Source organism: Dermacentor silvarum, chromosome 1, assembly GCF_013339745.2.
Source record: "Dermacentor silvarum isolate Dsil-2018 chromosome 1, BIME_Dsil_1.4, whole genome shotgun sequence".
Lineage (NCBI taxonomy): Eukaryota > Metazoa > Arthropoda > Arachnida > Ixodida > Ixodidae > Dermacentor > Dermacentor silvarum.
The window spans coordinates 32647457-32668276 of record NC_051154.1 but is presented as its reverse complement, the minus strand read 5'-3'; the positions used below and the strand labels follow the sequence as shown (position 1 = coordinate 32668276).

General features: G+C 46.5%; 1 protein-coding gene across 1 annotated transcript in view; it reads right to left on the bottom strand.

Annotated features, from left to right (window-relative positions):
• Window positions 1-20820, bottom strand: part of LOC125946210 (uncharacterized) — a 479274-nt gene that overhangs the window by 27889 nt on the left and 430565 nt on the right. The window contains exons 9-10 of the mRNA XM_049668882.1: window positions 15748-15895; window positions 13116-13362 (exon numbers count right to left, since the gene is read on the bottom strand). Coding sequence (XP_049524839.1) covers window positions 13116-13362; window positions 15748-15895 — 395 coding nt within the window. The remainder of the gene's footprint in view (window positions 1-13115; window positions 13363-15747; window positions 15896-20820) is intronic.

Below are 20820 nucleotides of genomic sequence, written 5' to 3'. Positions count from 1 at the left end.
TTTACTCATTCGGCTAGGTACCGCTGCCACACTGATTCGGTAACATTTCTGCGGAGGGACCACTACCCTATTCCTGACGTGAATGATACCAATAAAACTTCGCGGAACGTATAAGCTTACATGTCAAGTGAGCTATTCAAAACTGGTTGCAACAGCTTTCTTGTAATTTTGTAGTCACAGAGAGTAAATTGTCGCTGCATTTTGTTGAATTTAACCCAGATGAAGGTAATTACAAGGGATTTATTGAAAGCTGTCGTATAGCCTAAATAATTTGTAATGTGGCTCATCGGGTGCTACAGTGATTCCGCATTTCTCGAGGAACGTGCAAATATGCCTACGATCCAACGAATCAATTGAGCTTTGATTTTGCTGAAAGGTATATTTTCTGCCTGGAACAGGCTACGCGCCGTACACACTGAGAGACATTCGGCGTGTCTTGATTCAGTTAGGACGACGTTTATTCGCTCGGTCACCTCGTGCATGTTAGCGCTATTACGCTAAAGCGCCACATTTTTAGCATTTTTTAGCCCGTCTCGTGATGCAAGCCATCTTTTGCAAATCACCTAATGACAGCTCAGTTTCAAGCAGTCTGAAATTAAACGGCAGGCTGACAAAGAGTACAAGCAGTTCGCGACACGAAGACGGGACGGACGTCTGCGGGTTCCGCTTCTATATACTTCGGCACTCTCTTTCCCACGAGCGGCAATGCGTGGTTGCCACGGTGACCAAAGTAGCTCGCTTGTCTCACGAAAGAGCTCCAATTGCGCATGCAAAAGAAATAAGGAACCGGAAAAGAAAATATATATATTCACCGGCGTTATCACGCCATGCTAGCAACAAAGACTCATTTGCGCAGATAGGGCATTAATATTCTTACGGAGGACTGCCTTCTGAGAAATCGCAGCTGCCGAACTATCCTTGTGTGGAAGAATAAGTGTGGAACTAGTGTGGAAGAATAAGTGTCAAAAGAGGGAGTAAACACAGTCGACAAGAAACTAGAAATGCAATCTCAGTGGCAACGTCGTTTACTATATGCATGCTTTAGCTTCGAGAATTGTTGATTTCAGGTCGAGAACACGGCCAGCTACGCTTCACTGATTCACGACTGAAATAAGGGGAAAAAAATAGAAGGAATGGACCGAGCATCGGCACAACAGTCCTCCGCAGATCATAGAGGCACCAAACGCGCTACTATGTTGAGGAGAACTTGAGGAAAACAACGTGAAATGAGAAAGAAATCTGCGTCTTTATATTCAGCGTATTTTAACGAGCGCGCCTAGATTGCGTAAAGGGATCAGTGCGCACCTCTCGTTGGGGGCGGCCATATTGTCTAGCTCTCTTCTACCGCATTGTTACGTTTGGATTGACAATCGCGTTCCCCCGCTACGCCAGGTTTACGGGTGACTACGGCTGAAACGATATTCCTTCGAATCCACTAAATTACTCTGACGACTCACGGTTATAAGCATGTCGAACGCGAGAGCCTACAGTGCAACACGAAGGCAGACCCGCACAATATCACGCTTTCGGCTAGTTAATGACATTCATGACCGATAATGGTTGCGCTGACAAGATGACACGAAGAAATGTGGGACAAACGTATTCCGTGACGCTCACCAATATTATGCGCAATGTCGTGCCTGTCTTTCTTCGTGTCGTCCAATTAGAGCTAACCATGTTCCGCTTTAAAATCACCAACTAGCCTAACGCCACGCAGTGCTCAACTGAGCACATGGATGCTTCTTGCAACTTCTCAACAATCGGAATGCCGCTTGCTGCGGCCGGGAATCATATACGCGATTTCGTGCGCATCAGCTCGACACCTGTCCTCTGGGCCCCCGCAGCGGGCTCGAGTCACAACCAATCTCAAGCTGCTGCCTTCCGAGTTTGAAATATTCTTCGTATGCAACTGTCCTAGTATGATAACATTGGAATGAATCGTTGATGCCACAAATAGAAGCAAAGCTCCCCACGTGCAAATACTCGAGCCTGAAAAGCACAGATAAAAACAGGTATCCGAGAAAGGCGTGCGGCTTTCTACCACTTCTGTGGAGAGCCCACTGCAGGCAGTGCGCTCCCCTCCGTCACGTGTCATTCCGAGGTTTTCTTTCATATTTATGTTTATTTTATTTTATTTTTGTTTTCTGCACAATTGCAGCGATAGGCGTTCACGCATGATCTTTTGGCCGCACATTAAGGACGTATCAGATGTTCTCCCCGTCAGAAGCAACAAGTATACAGAGTAACGCTATCTGTGGTTAGTCGTATTCAAACGCTGTGGAGCGCTCTGATATGTGGCTTTATGTTCGGCTGGTTAAAATGAAACGCTCGAAAAGCACTCGCCTGGTTCTTCTAATCGGCTCTTCTCCGGGAAGCCCCAAATTTTCGGTCAAAGCGGCTTTAAGATCTGACCCGGGTGTGACGCCGCAACGCCGACCACTCTATGCCGTTCGAGTATGTGTTTTGCGGCGGCCGCGCGTCGGGTCAAAGCTCCTGCAGAAGTTATTCATCACTGTCCGTTTCTGGCGCTACCGCTACTCTAAAAATGCGACGAGCGTTCGGCTAGGGCGCTCTATACCTCTGGCCTAGACAGAGAGTGACTTCGGATCTAGATTCTCCGATGCAGAGGATTGGAGTGGTCGGCCGGTCGAAGACACCACAAGCAGTTACGACTGAAGCCACTAGCGCTGAACATCTGCGCGTCCATAGCGTTTTTATTCGATATATCTTAAACATTGTCCTCTGAATCTACGCAATGAAGCGACTAACAAATGAGCTTCCTGAACTGGCCAAGCGTATACTAAGCCTTACAGTTATTAGCAGTAAAAAATCAGTGAAAGAATAGCGCCAGCAAGTTGACGATTGTACATCTGGCGGTATTTCGAACGTGGTACACGTACGTCAGTTGGCGCAAAGTCAGACACGCAGCACTTCGCCCTTCGGGAGTAGGTGAAACAAATGCGTCTGGCGATGCTTTTAAAATTGATCTAATACGCTAATATTCCTGGTTTTATTGTCACGAAAAAAAAAAGAAATAGAGAGTACAAAAACGAAAAGCCTGCGCCTAAAGCTGCATTTCACTACAATCCCGAAGAAAAGAGAGAACGCGGGGAGATAGAGAGCACTAGCTCTGCGTACACATGAAGGAAGACACCAAGACTAAAACAGGCGCAGTGACCCAATCGACTTGAGTAATTATAGCAACGGACTCATTGCTTTCTGCGCCAGCGACACACACACGGCTGTAGTCCAAGGATCTACGCCTCTGAAAAGGGCCTCAATCAGCTTTGTGGAGGGCGGTGCTAGACGTCGAAAGAGAAACAAATGTAGGAAAGGTGTTCAATAGTCTCTTCGCTCCCGCAAGAGTAGCACATAGCCGTGTAACTCATTCCAATAAGGAAAGCATAAGCCTTCGTAGGTGCCATCCCGAGCCAGATGCTGCAGAGGAACGCCGCATCAGAGCGGAAAATTTGGGATGGCAGTTACAGCTTTAAGGAAGGGTCTTAGTGTGCGCAGATGGCACTACAAGGGATTAGAAGACCAATGAATATGTGTCATGACTGCGGCCAGGAAATAAAGTTCCCTTGCAGCATCAGTTATGAATAGGGGACTTGGAGCTTTTCGGGTTTGGTTTATTTATGGGCGAACCGGGCAGGCCTCGTTGACCAAGTCATTACCACCAGCCACTGAAACATACAAGATGTCATGCCTTTTAAGAAGACCTTGATGGTGATCCTCTCTTGTTCCATGTACGATGACGAACCACTGATGATCGAGTCTTGTGATGTAGGCCAGATTGCAAATTCAGGAGGGCTGCCTTAAAATGACCACTATATGAAACACTTGCGAGGTTGCTATGGCAGCCAGGACATACTTTACAGCAGCACGCAGGGCAGGAAGCTCTGTCCCAGTTGATGCTGTCATATGGGACAAATTATACTGGATTAATTATGGTTAGCATGTCCAGAATGACAGCTGCACCACTGAAGCAGCATGATAGAAAATGACTGATCAGTATAAATGTGCATTCGGTCCATATTCGTCTCATTAAATAATGGCAGTGTCTTTTGCATCAGAGCAATTTTAGGGTGATCGGACTTCTTGGTAAGCATCAGTTGCTCGCCACACCATACTTCTACGATGGAATTCACCGCGTTTTACCAACTAAAGCACGCACTCTCTCAACCGTAACTTGCGACTTCACCTGCCTCCTGGACTCTCCCGTCGCGAAACAACTTTACTGTGTCGCATGTGGTTGGGCATCGCATTTACCTATGCCTATTCATTCCTAATAGGAATGGCCAACTGTGTGGCGTGCAATTTGTGCGGGTGCGATGAGACTCTAGAGCGCCTTCTGTGTCACTGCCCATTCTTTGACGCTCAAAGACGTACTCTAAAAGCTAAACTCAACCTGTTAGATAATAGAGCTCTCTCGGAGGAAAAGGTCCCGGGACCATGGCCTATGCATCCTTGCATGCGAAAGGCCACAAAAGCCCGTCTGCACTTCTTGAAGGCTACTGGAGTGTACGAACGCTTGTGACAGCGGAGATTCTTCTGCGACTGACTCTGCGGATGACGGACTCTCTATTATTTTTCTTCTCTTTCCTTCTCATCTATTGTTCCCCTTTCCCACTCCCCAAGTGCAGGGTAGCCAACCGGGCACGTCCTTGGTTAGCCTCCCTACATTTCCCTCTTCGTTTCTCTCTCTCTCTCTCTCAAAAAGCGTTTCAGGTGATATTTTTTTAATAAATACCTCTTAGCTTCATTTGATCATCATCGTCACTTTCTCTTTCTACCTCTGTTCCCCTTGCCCCAACGCTGAGTAGCAGACAAGAACATAGTTCAGGCCAACATCTCCGCTTTTATTTTATAATAAATTCATCTCTCCTTCTCTCTCTCTCTCCGGAACATTTACGGCGCTCCTGAGACTGTTGCAGGTACGACAAGGAAGATAAATGCCTTACTGCAGATGAAAGGCCGTCTTCCTCATAGAAGGCGGCTTTTATGGGTGAACATAACTCGTGGCTAGAGCTCTATGTGAGGGCAAAAAGGCCAGCTGGTGATTGAGGATGCGGGAAAGTTAACAAATGAGCGCTCTTAGACAATCAACAGCGACGCGCTTTGGCAATGTGTGCTCTTGGGCGAGCACGATTGTTGCAGAAGTTGATGCAGATCCAGAATTTTGATTGACTACCGTTTTGCTGAAGGTAAAGCAATACAGACCGGAAGACAATGCACAAACAAGACGAGCTCTAACTTCGAACTCGCTCCGTCTGTGCCTTGTCTTCGTGTCTGTCTTGCACTGCCTTTAGCCATATATCCGTAACAATTAGCCTGGTCGCAGCCTTGGCTATCCTAGACATCTGAATGGGAATAGAAAAACAGAAAAACGAGATAAATGCGAATGGAGAAGCGCGATGAATGCGTACACAGGTGCAGACCACGCCACACAGTGAAATGCAATCGCAAAACTTGTTTAGTAAACCCAAAGGTACCGTCATTGCTTTGTGAACCGATGAGCAGTGTGGCCGATCTCGAAGTACAGGGTCGACCACATCTAAGGTGAACACCTCATTAGTATTCAAGACATCATAGAAGCTGATGTTCAGCACATAATTCGAAAAATCATTATTGTGTTTATCGACACCATGATTACACATCGTATAACGAATACTTATAAGGTCTTCGCCTTAGATGTGGTCCACCCTGTACACTGTCAGAATGGAGGGTGGACAATCTTCCAGCCATCCCAAGGAATGCACAGGGATTGTTTATGCAAGTCATTTTAGCTGCTAACGGGCCGACGACAGCACTGAAAGTTTTTCCCGCAGAGCGTGCCCTGTGCGCGATACAGGAATACAAAGCCGTGAACAGATGAGTGCTAGATAAATAAATAAATAAATAAATAAATAAATAAATAAATAAATAAATAAATAAATAAATAAATAAATAAATAAATAAATAAATAAATAAATAAATAAATAAATAAAAACCCATTTTTGAGTCATTGATTGCTTCCAGCTTTCGATCAATTTTCTTTAACATTAGCAAGACTTGCATGCTTTCTAAGCTCGCAAAAAAGCACCGCAGATGCCCCTGACCTTCCATGTGCGTCAAAGATCCATTTTCCCACATGTATCTAATTCGGCGAACTAATGAACGCTCGCGGCCAGCCACGCGAGTTTCATTTACCTTTAACGTTTTGAGAAAGCTTTCGTTATTCCATAGTATATATCCCGCGATCCTATAGTTTTCCTTCCACCTGCTTCGGTTCTCTGTTCTCCTTTTGTGCGTGCTTACGTGTGGGTAAGCGCACCTAGGCTTTCCCCCAAAACACACGATGCATACTCACGCCTCTACTTATGCTCATCGAGAACGGCAAAGCAAACCATAGCAACAGCAGACAAAGCGTGCGGAGCTATCATGACCGATGAATCTGCCGTGGAGCATGTTTCGAGCCAAGAGCAAGTACTAATAATGTCGGCGTAGTGTGGCGAATGAAAAACAAACTGATCCGGATTAGCCTTTAGTCTGAAGCTAAAAAGAAACTAGTAAAAAAATTGCGAGGAGAGCACTGGCATAAATATGGAGCGTGAAAAAGCGCTCTACGATGCTCTTTAGCCTGCATTTGTTCCGCGGTTTTGCTGAAAAGTCCAAAGCTGTTTTTACAAGCGGATTTTAAGAAGCGGCAGCTAATTAACAACGAGTACGAGAGCCAAGCTACCGCCTCTTTGAAGGGAAGAAAGATTAAAAAAAAAGAAAATATGACTTAAAATGTTCATCGCAATCCAGTTGCGTGTATCCGAGTTTCATATATGAGGCCCTTCTTTCGCGACCCAAGCGCTATTTAAGCGCCTAAGACTTTCATCTCGCCCGTGTCCTTGGTCCGAGAGCGCGCACCTCTAAGGCCAGGTACGCTGTGCAGCACGCCGTAAAATACGATCCGTCAGTGAATTTGAACGAAGCAAGAAGCTTACCTCGGGAACCCGGTGAGGTTCTCTTCTTTGTGAAAACAATGCGGCACGGCCAAAGCCTACAAACGTATCGCTGGTTCGCGCGCGCTCAAAGCCGCTTCAAGGACGGGGCCTCATCATCGGCCGCGGTATGAAAGTCTCGTGGCCACGTTGAAATGGGCCTAAATGAAGTGCTGCAGCCGGGTCCGGGTGTTTTATGCGACTGTCAACAGCGCAGCGCATTTGAGCATTTCGCGGCCCTGTGGCCTGGGTGGCCACTTCGTTGCGGCACAGGCATGCCCAACAAACTGAGTGGAAAAGGTACTTCATTAAACTCGAACACCAACCACTCGTGCTTGATTCTCTGATTAGACTCCCTTTTTTCTGCTCTCTCTTTCTCTCTTTTTCTAATCCCCATCCCCCGCCCGTCCCCGGCGCGTTCGTTCTGTTCGTTGAAGTAGAAGAAAAACAAAACAAAAAACGAAAAAGGCTTTCCGGAGATTAATTAAGTGCGACGAGGAAAAGGAGTTCGCCCAACGGTATTTTGTTGACTCTCTTCGTCAACCAATGTTAGATGCAGCGTCTTGTAGATATAGGAAAGTAGCGTAAGTAATAATGCAGGACTGGTACTACAACGTGTAGTCTCGCTGCACAGGCGACCGCCATAGAACTAGAGAGCTTCCGCTGTTTTTTTTTTTTTTTCGTTGCTTCGTTTGCGTTTCTTGGCAGCCTAAATTTGTATAGCTGGTGGGCCCCTTCCCATGGATCTTATTCTGTTAAGTTGGTCCTCCGTATAAAGTCACCATTGATGCTTTTGTGGCTTTTTTTGCGACAATTAGCTTCTTCAATATGGGCCCATTCTTCAATGATAATATGGGCCTTTAATGATAACTCTAACGAGCACCTTTTGCCTAGTGATGCACTCCTTGTTCGCAGTTTCATGCTCATTAACGAAACTTTTCAAGCGAGGGCACAACATATCTGAGACCCGCCGCGGTTGCTCAGTGGCTATGGTGTTGGGCTGCTGAGCACGAGGTCGCGGGACCCGGCCACGGCGGCCGCATTTCGATGGGGGCGAAATGCAAAAACACCCGTGTACTTAGATTTAGGTGCACGTTAAAGAACCCCAGGTGGTCTAAATTTCCGGAGTCCCCCACTACGGCGTGCCTCATAATCAGAACTGGTTTTGGCACGTAAAACCCCATAATCTAACATATCTGAGGCACATTTGATGCAGATTGCCTCTTGCGGTGAATTTTGTGAAAAGCTAATCGAAATAACAGTCCGCTTAACCGATGTGCCTATGTTTTGATAGCGTAGGCCTGATGTTTATGCGGGGTTTTCTTTGAGTGAGTGAGAAAGGAAATTCCATGCAAAATCTTAGCAGGTGGGTACCTATATTCAGTTCGGAATACAGCCACACACACGGGGCGATGCCGGCTACCGCCGGAGGGTGCAGAGCTATGACACGTATTTCTGCGACCACAAATGCATAAAATGCGATCAGATGTACCTGAATACGTTAACGAACGATAACCGTTATCGACGCCTACATTCCCCGACAGAATTGTTATGTCGTGCAGGATTACCTACACTCCACAGTAGAGCTAAACTTCATCGCCTAAAGTTTTTATATAAGTTACTGCACAACTGCTTTAACATATACCACACATGATGCGTTGAAACTAATGAAACAAGATAAACACGTCACACGCATGATTTCACCCTACAAGAATATTCGTGCAACAAGAACAAGTTTACTCCCCCTAGATCCATACGAGAATGGAATGGTCTAGACCAGATTATTGTACAACAGCAAACAATAGATGCCTTTCTACAATTAGTACAAAAAACAGTTTAGCTTATACGTACTGATGAGCTTGTAAGCGTATATCGTATTCATGTACACCCTATATCCTTGTAAATGTTTTTTTTTCTTCTTAATGGCGCGTTTCTTATTATTGTATTTATGCTCACTGTTGCATTTACTTTCTAATTTAGAAAGCTGTTTATGCCTGTATTATGCGAGCTACTACTCCTACACTAGCTCGTACCAGTTATTGTTGTTTATGCGTATTATATTTTCAAAACCCAATTCCTGCAATAATCCTGCCAATGCGTTGACAGTATAAATAAATAAATAAATAAATAAATAAATAAATAAATAAATAAATAAATAAATAAATAAATAAATAAATAAATAAATGTCGCAGTTTCGTCCGAAAGGCGAAGCATCAATTGCGATAGCAAAATAGTAGAGTTATAAGGAGTAGGGATAGTAGTTTTATCGGCTGCATGAACTTGACACATTCGCTTACTAACTGAATTAACAAGCATGGTGTCAGCGCGCACAAGCAAACATGAATGGATCACACTGAATGACCGCAGACAACGACTGTCAAAACGCGGGCAGCAAGCGCAGCCACCGTAGCGAGCGAAGGTTCGTGCGGTCTATCGCTTCAACGGAAACTGAGCGGCCAATGCACAGCGCATACAAAGGTCAGAGTCGTGAGGAGATCGCTTTTAAGAGACGGTGCGGGCGACCGTCACAGCCGGACAAAGTACAAGCGCAGTTGGCAGAGTAGGAGCTGCCCCCCCCCTCCCTCCCCGCGCTGCCTTCCCGCTTTCTTGCTTTCGCGTGGGAGATTGAGTGGCCAGTTCCCCTTGCGCCCGATTGCAAGATACGCATTTGGTGCCGCAGCAAAGCGTCGCCCCGCCTCCCTCCCTCCCATACCCCCATGGCCGTTCGCGCGACGGTCGAGTTTGCTTTCCGCCGTGCGTTCGCTCTCCGTGATAGCGCGCGTCCCCCGCGCGCTTTCACTCGCGCGTATATACGGCGCGCGGCGACGATTTATCGTGCTTGGACTTTATACGGAACCTCACGGCAACGGCGACGGCGACAGCAGAAATCCGGTTGAAGTGTCCATATAATTGCTATCGCAATAGTAAAATAAGTAATACGCAAGCTTAACAAAAGAGCGTCAACGGCTGAGCGACATTGCAAATGTCAGGTGATACGAGTGTTTTGGACCGGGTATATGCACAGATCCACCGCAGCCGTCGCACAACCTCGCGAGCAAGCGCAGCCAAGCTGTTGTACGCGTCACCATTCGAGCATTCGGATTGGATTCTTCATTCGTGTGCTTGAGGACGCACCATTGCCGAATTTTCGGAGCGAGCGATCCTTTTAAAAAGAATACCGACGTCAAAGGTACTCCTCCTCGGGATAAAAGGGGAACCACGGCTCTCCACGCGACACGCCCAGGTGCACAGCAATCCTGCCACCCTCGCCACTAACCCCGTGTGCTCACATATTTCAGCCTCGCCGGCGTCGTCAGCCGCCGGTGTGTGAGGCGAGCCACTGGCTGGCCCAGGCAGCGAAGACGTCGTGCGGAAGAACCATGGCCCTCGGCGGCTGCACAGTGTGCGCCCGAGCGGTCTCGACGTTCCCGCCACTGCTTGCCGTGAATCGAATGCCACCCCCTTTTCCACCCTCTCTTATCGACCGCGAGGCTCGCACCCAGGCCGGAAGACGTCCTCGGCTTCTCCGCGCGCTTCTTCAGAAGAGTCGACAATTGGATAGCCGCAAACAAGCCCACCGTCGAGCCCTCCCCCCAGCCCTCTCATTTAATCCTTCTGTTCCGGTTCAGTGAGACGGTGCGCTTCTTGGAAGTGCCGCGCGGAGCGACGCGGCCCAGCATCGAATTCACCGTTTGTGGGGCGCAGGCAGCCGCAAGACGCGCGAGGCGGGCAACTGGCCTCGGTGCAGCGAGAGCGCCGAGCGAGCGGTGCGGGAGCCGCTTAAAATCGACGTTTTATCAGAGACAGTAAGAAGCGCGTTTTTTTTTTTGTTGTTGTTGTTGGTGTTGTTTTATTTTTGGTTCCAGAATTGGCGTGCGGAGCCTTAGGAGTTATAACATAAAGCTTTTTCAATCTGTTTCTATTCCATTTCGAACACTGGCCCACCACGCTTGGTCAAAAAATTCTTCGAGCAACCCCCACGCCTCCTGTCTGTCACGCGTCGAAACGAAAACCGCAGAAACTCCCCATCTAATATGAAGTGTACTAGCTGATCATGCATGATTAGACCGAACGAAAGAAAAATAATCATTTCCGACTGTACACTTTTTCGCCTATAGCTCTCCGCTATAGGTCAGAAATTTTTAGTGCTGCGCCCACTTCGCGTGCCTGCCATGCGACGACCCAAAACCGCGAAAACTCACCATGTCAAAGTGACGTGTACAGCTCTAAAAATGTACGTGTCGATTGATTCGTTGTATCATCAACGACGTTATGCCCGCCACCGCCGATGCTCAACTGCGCTTGGACGTGGGAGAAAGGGCGCGCCTCAGCGGCTAGTGCTACGGCGGCACTCTTGGTTGGCTCACTGTGGAACACTATACGTAGGCCAAATGGCTCCCGATGGAGCGGCCCCTCTATCAGTGAAAAGTGACGCAGCATGTGAAGGCTGCTTTAGCCAAATGACGAGAACCTCGACGGCGGAGAGAGGCGCTCTCTCGCTTTGCTACGAAACAAAGTGGTGTTCTGTTTATATTTGTCCTGTTGGACAGCTTAACAAGGTGTTTTATTAAAGCAGGCCATTTTGCCGAAAATTTGAAGACGCCTTAGGTATAGGTTGCCAATTAATAGATCTTATCCATACTCTCATCTACCCCCAAACCCGCTAATGTTCTTTTTTTTTTATTGTCAGTCTCAGTGTCTTTCTTTTTCAGTGTCTTTCTAATATCAACCCAGCTTTTTAAAATCGCCTGTGGCAGAGCAGCACAGTTCTACTCTGCGTGAGGTAGGTTACTCGGGGATATAAATTGCAAAAAGAACCATGGTAAATCTTTTGCTAAGAAAAAAAATTCATTGTTAACTTTTAACTAATCACTTTAGGGCACATGTTGCGACAAATGAATTCAAGTCGGTGAGCGAACGAGGTACTTCGAACAAATCTAGAAGCTATCATTAGTTTTGAGATAATTATCTCGTACTATATAACCTCTGCGTTCGCTGCTCATGTGACCGCATAGAACTAGAGAGCTTCCGCTGTTGTTGTTTTTCTTTTTTTCGTTGCTTCGTTTGCATTGCTTGACAGCCTAAACGTGTACAGCTTGTGGGCCCTTTCCCATAGATTTAATTCTGTTCAGTTGGTCCTCTGTCTAAAGTAGCCATTTATTCTTTTGCAGCTTTTTTGCGACTATCGACTACTGAAATGTAGGTCCATTCTTAATTTTTTTTAGCATTTAAGGATAACTGTAACGAGCACCTTTTGCGCGGGGATACACCCATTATTTCAGTTTCGTGCTCATTAAAGAAAGTTTTCATGGGAAGGCACAGCCCAGCTGAGGCACATTTGATGCAGATTGTCTCTTGCGGTGAATTTTGTGAAGAGCTAAGGGAAATAACAGTCCGCTTCACCGATGTGCCTATGCCTTGATTGCGAAGGCCGGTGCGTATGCGAGTTTTTCCTTGAATGAGTGAGGAAGGCAATTCCACGCGAAATCAGAGCAGGTGAATACCTATTCAGTTCGGAATACACTAGAGATAATTATCTCAAATGTAGCGCTAGCTTCTAAATTTGTTCCAAGTGGATGTATCTTGTTAGCTCACCGGTTTAAATTTTTTAGTCGTAACATGTGCCCTAAAGTGATTAGTTAATGATTTACTATGATTTTTTTTTTGCAATTCATGTCCTTCTCCTCGTGTACTTGACATGCAGTAGAATTGTGGTACGATGCCACAGGCGACATTAAAAAGGTGGGTTAAGAATATAAAGACGCTGAGTAACAAAAAAAAGAACAAAAATAAAAAAGAGAAAAAGAGCATTAGTGGGCTTGGGAGTAGATAAGAGTATGGGGATAAGATATATTTATTGGCAGCTTATACCTATATACTGTATATTCAGAAGTTAAGCTGCGGCCAGCGATTGTACCTGACAAACAATGCTGGCCCTGACAATCAATACAAAAGTGACGAGCAGGCTTCAAAGCCAACCCATAACGCTGTTGGAGAGCTGTGGATTTGCGAGGATTTCGCACCAGAGAAACACACGAGATATGAGAGGCGCGGAGGTGAGGAGCTCCGGATTAATTTCGAGCATCTGGGGTTCTAAGCGCCACTCCTTATTTCCATTGTGTTTTGCATTCGCGAACTCACCGATGAGGTCGAAGAGATAGACCTTGTTGCGGAGACGCTGTTCCATGCCCAGGTAGACGAGCACTCTGGCGGCATGATGTTTCACGTAGCGCGCGTACTTGGTGCTGTGGTTGGTGTAGTACCACTCGTCCGATGGCAGGACCAGTTGCGTCAGACTGTCCGGCAGCTCGGCGTCCGTGAGCGCCGTGTGGTGGTCGGGAACCAGCGCCAGCGTCGCCACGATTTGTAGCACCAGGCACAGCAGTTGCTGCAATACGGCCGCCAGTAACTATATTAGTGCACCGCTACAGGGGTCGCGCAGCCTTCGTGCGATCTCGCCAGCGTGAGACTGAGTGACCGATCGACAGAATAGCTACGCTAATGCGGGCCAGAAAAACTGGGCCCGAATTGACAACGCTTGTCATTCGTAAATGCTCTTTGCACACTGGCCGATCGCCTTCGCTAATGGTATGTCCAGCACCAAGATTGGCTGAAATTTTCTCTCTTGCAAACAGTTCTTGTGTAATATGTTTTTGTGAATACGGGCCTTGGTGTCTAAATTTCTGGTTTAACTGTTTGGTCTGACTCCGTGAGTGACTGAGGCATGAGCAAAATTATTTGGCTGAATCATTTCATGAGAGAATGCTTTGCTCGATAAAACTGATTTTTGCCTAAGACTTGTTCTACAATCTCAAAACGTCGAAGCGGTGAGATATCTTAACGAATCCACGTCTTGTCAAAGCGAAAGTGGGTGAAATCTGGCGAACATATTTCGCGCCAACATCGACAGACGTGACGATATCGCGTTTCTGTACGCCCGACTCAAGGAACTTCGCGCTACAATGCATAAGCTTTAGGTGCGTTAAACATGAAATCGCCACGAGGACAAAGCTTCACCTATTTGATTTGCATACAAAGGAATTCAGGTCATTGAATTTAGTTAACGTGCATCACCTGAACATTGGAAATTTCCACAATGACGCCACTAACGACACAGATAACCACGTGCGGCCAATCAGTGAACTGTGCAGTGACGTGACGAGAAAATAGCACGCTAGCGCAGGAACAAACGCCAGCGAGCACACGTTTTCCCAATCGCAGACTCCGATTTTCACTAGCCTCGGAACGAGCGTGAAACCGCTTTGCGGAACCCCAATCTATGAAAACTTTCGGTGACTTGTTTCGCAATAGGTTTTGGGGAACAGACATGGCTTTATATGTGTGCGTTTCCGACATGTATTGTTTTTTATTATTACTATTCTGTTATACTTTGGAGATACAGCCCTCGAGCAAGGCAAAATTTGAGCCCCTAAACTATACACACACACACACACACAAGCACTGGGCAAACTTCCAGGAGACATGTTTTTCTGAACAAAGGTGAAACCAGATCATGCGGATTTCCACACACTTCTACAGTCTCAACTTCGCACTGTATTTCGAAACCGGCTTTAGATCCAAAAACAAAAAGGCAAAAACAAAGAAAGGCAGGGACTCGAAAGCTGTTTTGTGTTCCTATTCCCAAGCAAATGCACTTAACCACTACCGGTGGATCGGCTAAGAAGCAGGTAACAAACGATTAGTCGTCTCCTATGCAAGTCTCGATTTGGTGTACCTGTGCGATTAACTACTAGCGTAAAACGATGTTCTTTTCTTCTTCTTTCTTTATAGCTACAAGAAAGCATGCCTTCTTCTAGCTGTACACCGTAAAAGATGCGGCTTCGTGATGTCCCGAGCTCCCGAGCACGCAAGGCCAACCGCAAGCGCGACTGATTGAAGGGTCATGAAAGGAAGGTTATTAAATCGTAAGATTTAACGTCCCAATGCTGCACATTGGGGCATGATGTACGCCATAGTGGAGGACTCCGGATTAATTTTAACCACTTGGGGTTCTTTAACGTGCCTCTACATCTGAGTGCAGAAGCGTTTCTGCATTTCGCCTTCATCAAAATGCAGCTGGGAATCAAAACTCCGACATCGTGCCCAGCCGCAGAACGTCATACATCCTTTGGGGCCTGTCGTGTCCCCAAACGATAATCGTAATCTATTTCACTTGCGTATCCTCACTTGAAAACTGTGCCCTCACTATTTTCCTGTCAAGAATGCTATGTCATGCTGATAACGCGCATGCTGTTCGTGACCTGGAACTACCGGAAGCGCAGCATTAAATAAAAGAAAGGCACGCACGTTAGATGTGGATTATTTGTTTAGGGACAGGATAAGTTCCAAAGGGTGCAAACTCTTCTTAGAGTGCGACAGCCACTGAGCCACCGTGACGGGTCAAAAAAGGAAGCTGCCTTTGCTGAAAAAAAAGAAAATAAACAAGAAATAAAAAGAATTTATAATGATAATTGACAAGACGCCACATAATATTCTTAAGTGAATTCGTGCACTTGAAATTGTATACGCTTGTACCTGGTGGCGCAGAAGTCGGTACCTTCATGGCGCAAGGGGCTTTGTGAGCGAAATGCTTTAATCCGCGGATGGTCAAGGATATCTGGCAGGATATAATCGCGCCCGAAGAGAGCACGCTGACCGAATGCTTTATGAATATACAGATAGCTGTCACAGCTTGTGAGTGAATTTCGCAGTAATTGTGCGAGGAAGAGTCCGCGGGCGTTTCATGCTCACAAATGGCAGCCGTAATACTTACGGGGTCGTGTGTCGAATCCAACGCGTTCACCAGTATCTTGAGGTGGGCTTCCTCAACCAGTTTGTTCTGGACGTCGGTGTTTTGGCTCATGAAGAGGACGGCCCGGGCACTAAGAATCTGCAGGCAGTGGTAGCTGCAATGGCGCCACCTGCAACGACCACCCGAAGAGCGATGAAGCGAGGATACAAAAAAAATGGAGAAAATATTTAGCACGAAAAGGCCGCGTAACAGCTCCGCTATATAAGCGTCTGGTAAGGAGTCGTTATTCTCTGCGCCAAACATCGGGCCCGAAATCATGAAAAACGGGACGCAGTTCCATCGAAAGAGTGCATTTGCGTGTCTAGGTACTGAGAAACACACAGTTCGAAGAAGCTTACGTTCGCAGACAGGAATAGTTATCCTCTTCACCTGCTTCTTGTGGTAATATCTTACCGCTTTCTAAAGCGCTCACCGACATTTAAAAGCGCTCTTTCATGTGCTTTTGTGTCTGAACAAGACAACAGCTCGTAAACACGAATACACACAAACGTGTAGAAGATGTTTCCGATCGGCATGGGTATACGGAAAGCGGAAGCGCAGTATAGTAAGTGAACAGCGCATTGGCATCTACACGGTGGGTCGCGCGTAGTACGAGCTGTGTCACAAACGCGAGTGTTGGGAGAACATACAAGGCATTCCTACTGTCGGTGTCTGCGATAAAAAGTGGCCGTACAAATACATTTGCGTGGGGACGTTGTCGAGACGGCTTGTTATATATGCCGCCCGTCTTGTTGTTTCAGGGTAAATATGTATGGTGTCGCTTTCAAATTCCGTTCCCTTATAATGCGTGCTTGCGAAAATGCTTGGGCATGGCGGGCACTGTAGTGCAGTTACGGTGGTAATGTTTGGACTCCTTTACAGCCCTAGACAGCAATAGACTTCTCCGCGCTTTTTGAAAAACCGCCGGAAAAAAAAAACCACGCCAGTGAAGGGCGACGCGTATTATTATTTTATATTATTCGATATGAAAACACCCATAAGATTCACAGAGAGGGAAATACGAAAAGAGCAGGCTGGCAACTGCCTCCGAGAGGGGCACAAAGCTTGCCTACTCTATAGGAAAGAGGGGAGAGAAAAAGAGGTTGAAAATAAGGAGAGGGGAAGTAAAGAAGGAAGGAACAGCGAGATGACAGGCCCCAAGACGAAAGTAAAGCAAGGAATAGAGTTCGCAAGTAAGGAAGAAAACATACACGAAGGAACACGCAGGTCGCACTAAGTACAAAAGAATGTAAAAAAATACAACAAAAGTGTAGACGTTTAAATATACGAATAATAAATTCGACATATTAGAGAAGAAAGAGAAAACAAAGAAGGCTATTGGTAAGCTCGGAACTGCCCAAGAAGTGAGCGCATACACAAGTCAAGACGGGAACGCGACATGTGTTACAGAGACGGAAAGAAGCACATGCATGATGCCTGATGATGGTTGTACATAAACAAATTTGTGGCCGGGAAGCATGGGCATGAGAAGAACAAAGACAATACAGCAAAGCGTAAAGAAGTTATCGGCAAACTACCGGCGTTGTATTTATAACTGACGCGAAATTAAACAAAGCAGCAACGCAATATAAGTAATAACATTTGCTCTGTTCAGTCAACACAACGCTGCTGCGTTGTGTATAAGGGCAGAAAGAAAGAAAAAAGAAAGAAAATTTGTTAAAATGAGATTTCTGGTAGACTGAACGCTCAACTGAAACGCTAATATACATCTATGCTTACGACTATGTCGAAGAATTCAACTCATTAAGGGCGCTCCTTTTATGCTGACTATGGTTGTGAACGGAGCAAACAGTAATTTGAGAAAGTGATATGCATTCTAGGGGAATGCCATGAAAAGCAGTCTTATGCAGGGTGACACAGCCTATAAAGCCTATCGCACGCATGTGTAAAACCTATGGCGTATAACCATGCTCCTAAAACGAAAAAAGTGACCCAATTCGAGTTTAATAAAGCCGGAGTGTGGCGTTTTAATGTTATTGCTTCAGCATAGCTTGCTTTTCGCATAGCATCTCGTCTTTACGAACATGTACAGGTGCGCGTTTGCATGTGTGCGTAAGCCCGCGGGGTCGTGCGCGACGTCGAGCGGACATGTCGGTCAAATTCGTCATCTGCTAAGAGTCATACTCTTTTACTGAATTTGTTGTATTGAATACCTTAAAAGAAGATCAGTACACTCAGGTAATCATACTTGGAAAGATCCAACAAAGGCCCCACTTGTAGCTAAGCGCGTCCTTTCCACGCTGAAAACAGCCCATGAGGTACACCAGCTCAGGTGGGTACACCAGCCTAAATTATCGGCGAATTTTCGTCGGGCCATACTTATGTACTTTTAAACGAGATCGCGGACCTCCTGTCAAACCAATTCACGCGGACGTGTCTGTATGTTTTTTTCACCTGGTGCACTCAAACTACGCCTTCTACACTTTGATTTTCGTCTTCATATGAGCACGCAGTGCAGAAAAGTTCGTGTGCCAACAGCAGCGCCGTAACACACAGCCTAGTGAGTGCAGGAAACAATTTTCCAGTCGCACTCTGCCCCGATTTTGGGTCAGCAAATGCACTGCTCATCTTGAGGCACATGCGCAGCTCTTGACCTGACTAGTCATCGGCGTGCTAGAACGTAGGAGCGCATGTGTTCCTCGCAGCGTGCATAGCCATGGAAAGAGCTTGGCTGAGCGGAAACATGGCGAAAAATGTAAACATTGATACAGGTGTGCGTCTGTTATCGTTCCAAACATATATATATATACATATATATATGTTTGGCTATGAGCCTAAGGGCTCACTGCAGGGCGTTACGTGGGCTGATATCAAGACACATTTGTCCTCCTCACAGAGCCTCCATATTATACTGAGCTAATTTTTACCATTTATCAGGATGGTCGGTTCAGCATATATGTTCAGGCCTAGAGCTGGGACATCTGGCCAAATCAATGTGATATCGCGAATTTTTTCTGCACAAAATAGGACTTACAATCTTGTTTACTCACAAGTATGAATACAAGATAGGCCGCCAAGACAAGCCAAACACTAATAGACATGCAGGGCACCGGATGCAGTTTGGCACGTTATCTGCGGCTGTCCAGATAATAGAGAGCTTCAGATGAGCAGACTCGCGTACGTCAGAACCCGAATTAACTCTGGTAGTGGTGGCGGTGGTGGTGTTGCACCAGATGGGGTTAGCCTGGCATACATAGCCGGCAATTGTTCCGCCAGAGCCTCCTGTGAGTTGAGATCAGGGGTGTGTCACCAGGTGTTGAAGAGCCCCGCCTATCACATGAAGGTAATCAGCAGTCGTTGTACTATCTTCCTGATTGTCGCGGGCCCAGACGGTTTGCATACGCAAGCGGAACGCCAGCCCTTCGCATGCCCTAATCTAAAGTTCTCTAATAGCATAAAACTCAACAGGCTGGACGTGATTTTTCCTCACTTGAACGACTGCCCGCGTTCAGATCAAAATATTCTGGGAGCCTGCAGCGACGCTGGGAGTCTTCGGTGGGAAACAACGGTGCTCCTGTGATCCTTGCGTGATAGCGCCTTCGGACCAGGGCCTTTAGAACAAGTTGGCAGGCACCTTTGTCGGCTGAATTGTCGGCACGCTAGCTTTAGTATGTCTGCATATCACGGGCAGAGGTGCGTGCACAATCTTTATCAAAAATGCACGGTCCACTGAACATGTGGCGAAATCTTGCTCCGATCTTTAGGCCTCATATACTATCTGTTTCATGCTCCAAAGGTCTGGAGGAGTAGGGTGGTGGCTCCCCTCACTCGCATTCTCAAGCAATGGACAGGCAGCAGAATTACGATTATACTTCTATGCCAACCATACTCATACAGCTGGGCTATAAATTCCTATTTGCCTAAATAGCACAAGCAAGACGAAGGCAGAAGAGAATACGAAAGTGCAAGCGTATTCTCTCCTGTCTTAGGCTTCCTTGCGCTATTAGCGCATACATTCATTCGTACCAACTAGCCCAAGTTTCAACTATGTTATAAGCATGCATTCCTGCAAATGTTGTACATAACCCTCTGTCTTCTGCTCTAGTCGTCTTCAATGGTCTCTTTTTAACTTCCAGTCCTCCTTGACCCTACGACGAGTCTATAGGAAAACAAAGACTTATGCGGTTCTCCATTTTTTCACCAATTATTTAAGCATTTGACAAACTACTATATCAGAGGCATCATCCAAGTAATGCTGAATGCGATGGGGTTTTCTCCCTTCACTTTTGTAGACTGATAACATTCGGAGAGAGCAGACGAAAATGCAGCCTAGAATGAGTTATCGCCTTCAGCCAAGAACAAAAACTTATCTCTTCCATGTTAAATTTCAGCGCGTTCATAGAAGTTGTGTGCTTGAATGAGCTAAATTTGTGAGAAGGCGGCAAAACAGTGCACTCTGTTTGGTAGCGTTGGAGCACCCCTTTCGAGCTGGAACTCAACATACAACACTGAACCAGATTTGTGCAATTGATTGATTCAAAGCTATTTGTGTGCTTGTTTCAAGCTTTGTTGGAAGAAACCAGCTTTTATGGACCACTAAAATGTTCACCGAAGACGCTGTGCAAACAACGAGAGGAGAAACACATTTAGCTCTTCTTGGGAAACACGGGGTCCACTGAACGAAGTGCTTGGCGTTCTGAACAAGCAGCGCCAAACAGCGAGTCAACAAGCGCAATCCTACGGGGAGAAAAACGAAGCAAATGGAAGGCAAGGCAATATCAGCGAAACTCGGCGGCTGCGGGTTTCCTTCGTATTTTCGAAGCGCGCGCGCGCGCGCGACCGTCTACGTTGTAATATACGGCCTTGGTTGTTTCTCCCTTCATTTCGTTTCAGGAACGTGCCCACAGCTGATTTCATTTCGCTCGGGGATTTCAAAACCAGAAAAAACGGACAAATTTGGAGCTGTCTTTTCTTCCTATAAATCTCCCACCCTCCGTCGGCGGACGTCAGCGCCCCTGGGTGGCATCCTGCTGTTGGCGCGCGAATGAAACCCGACGTTAGAACTTTGACGCCACCGCTCCGGCATCGCAGGTT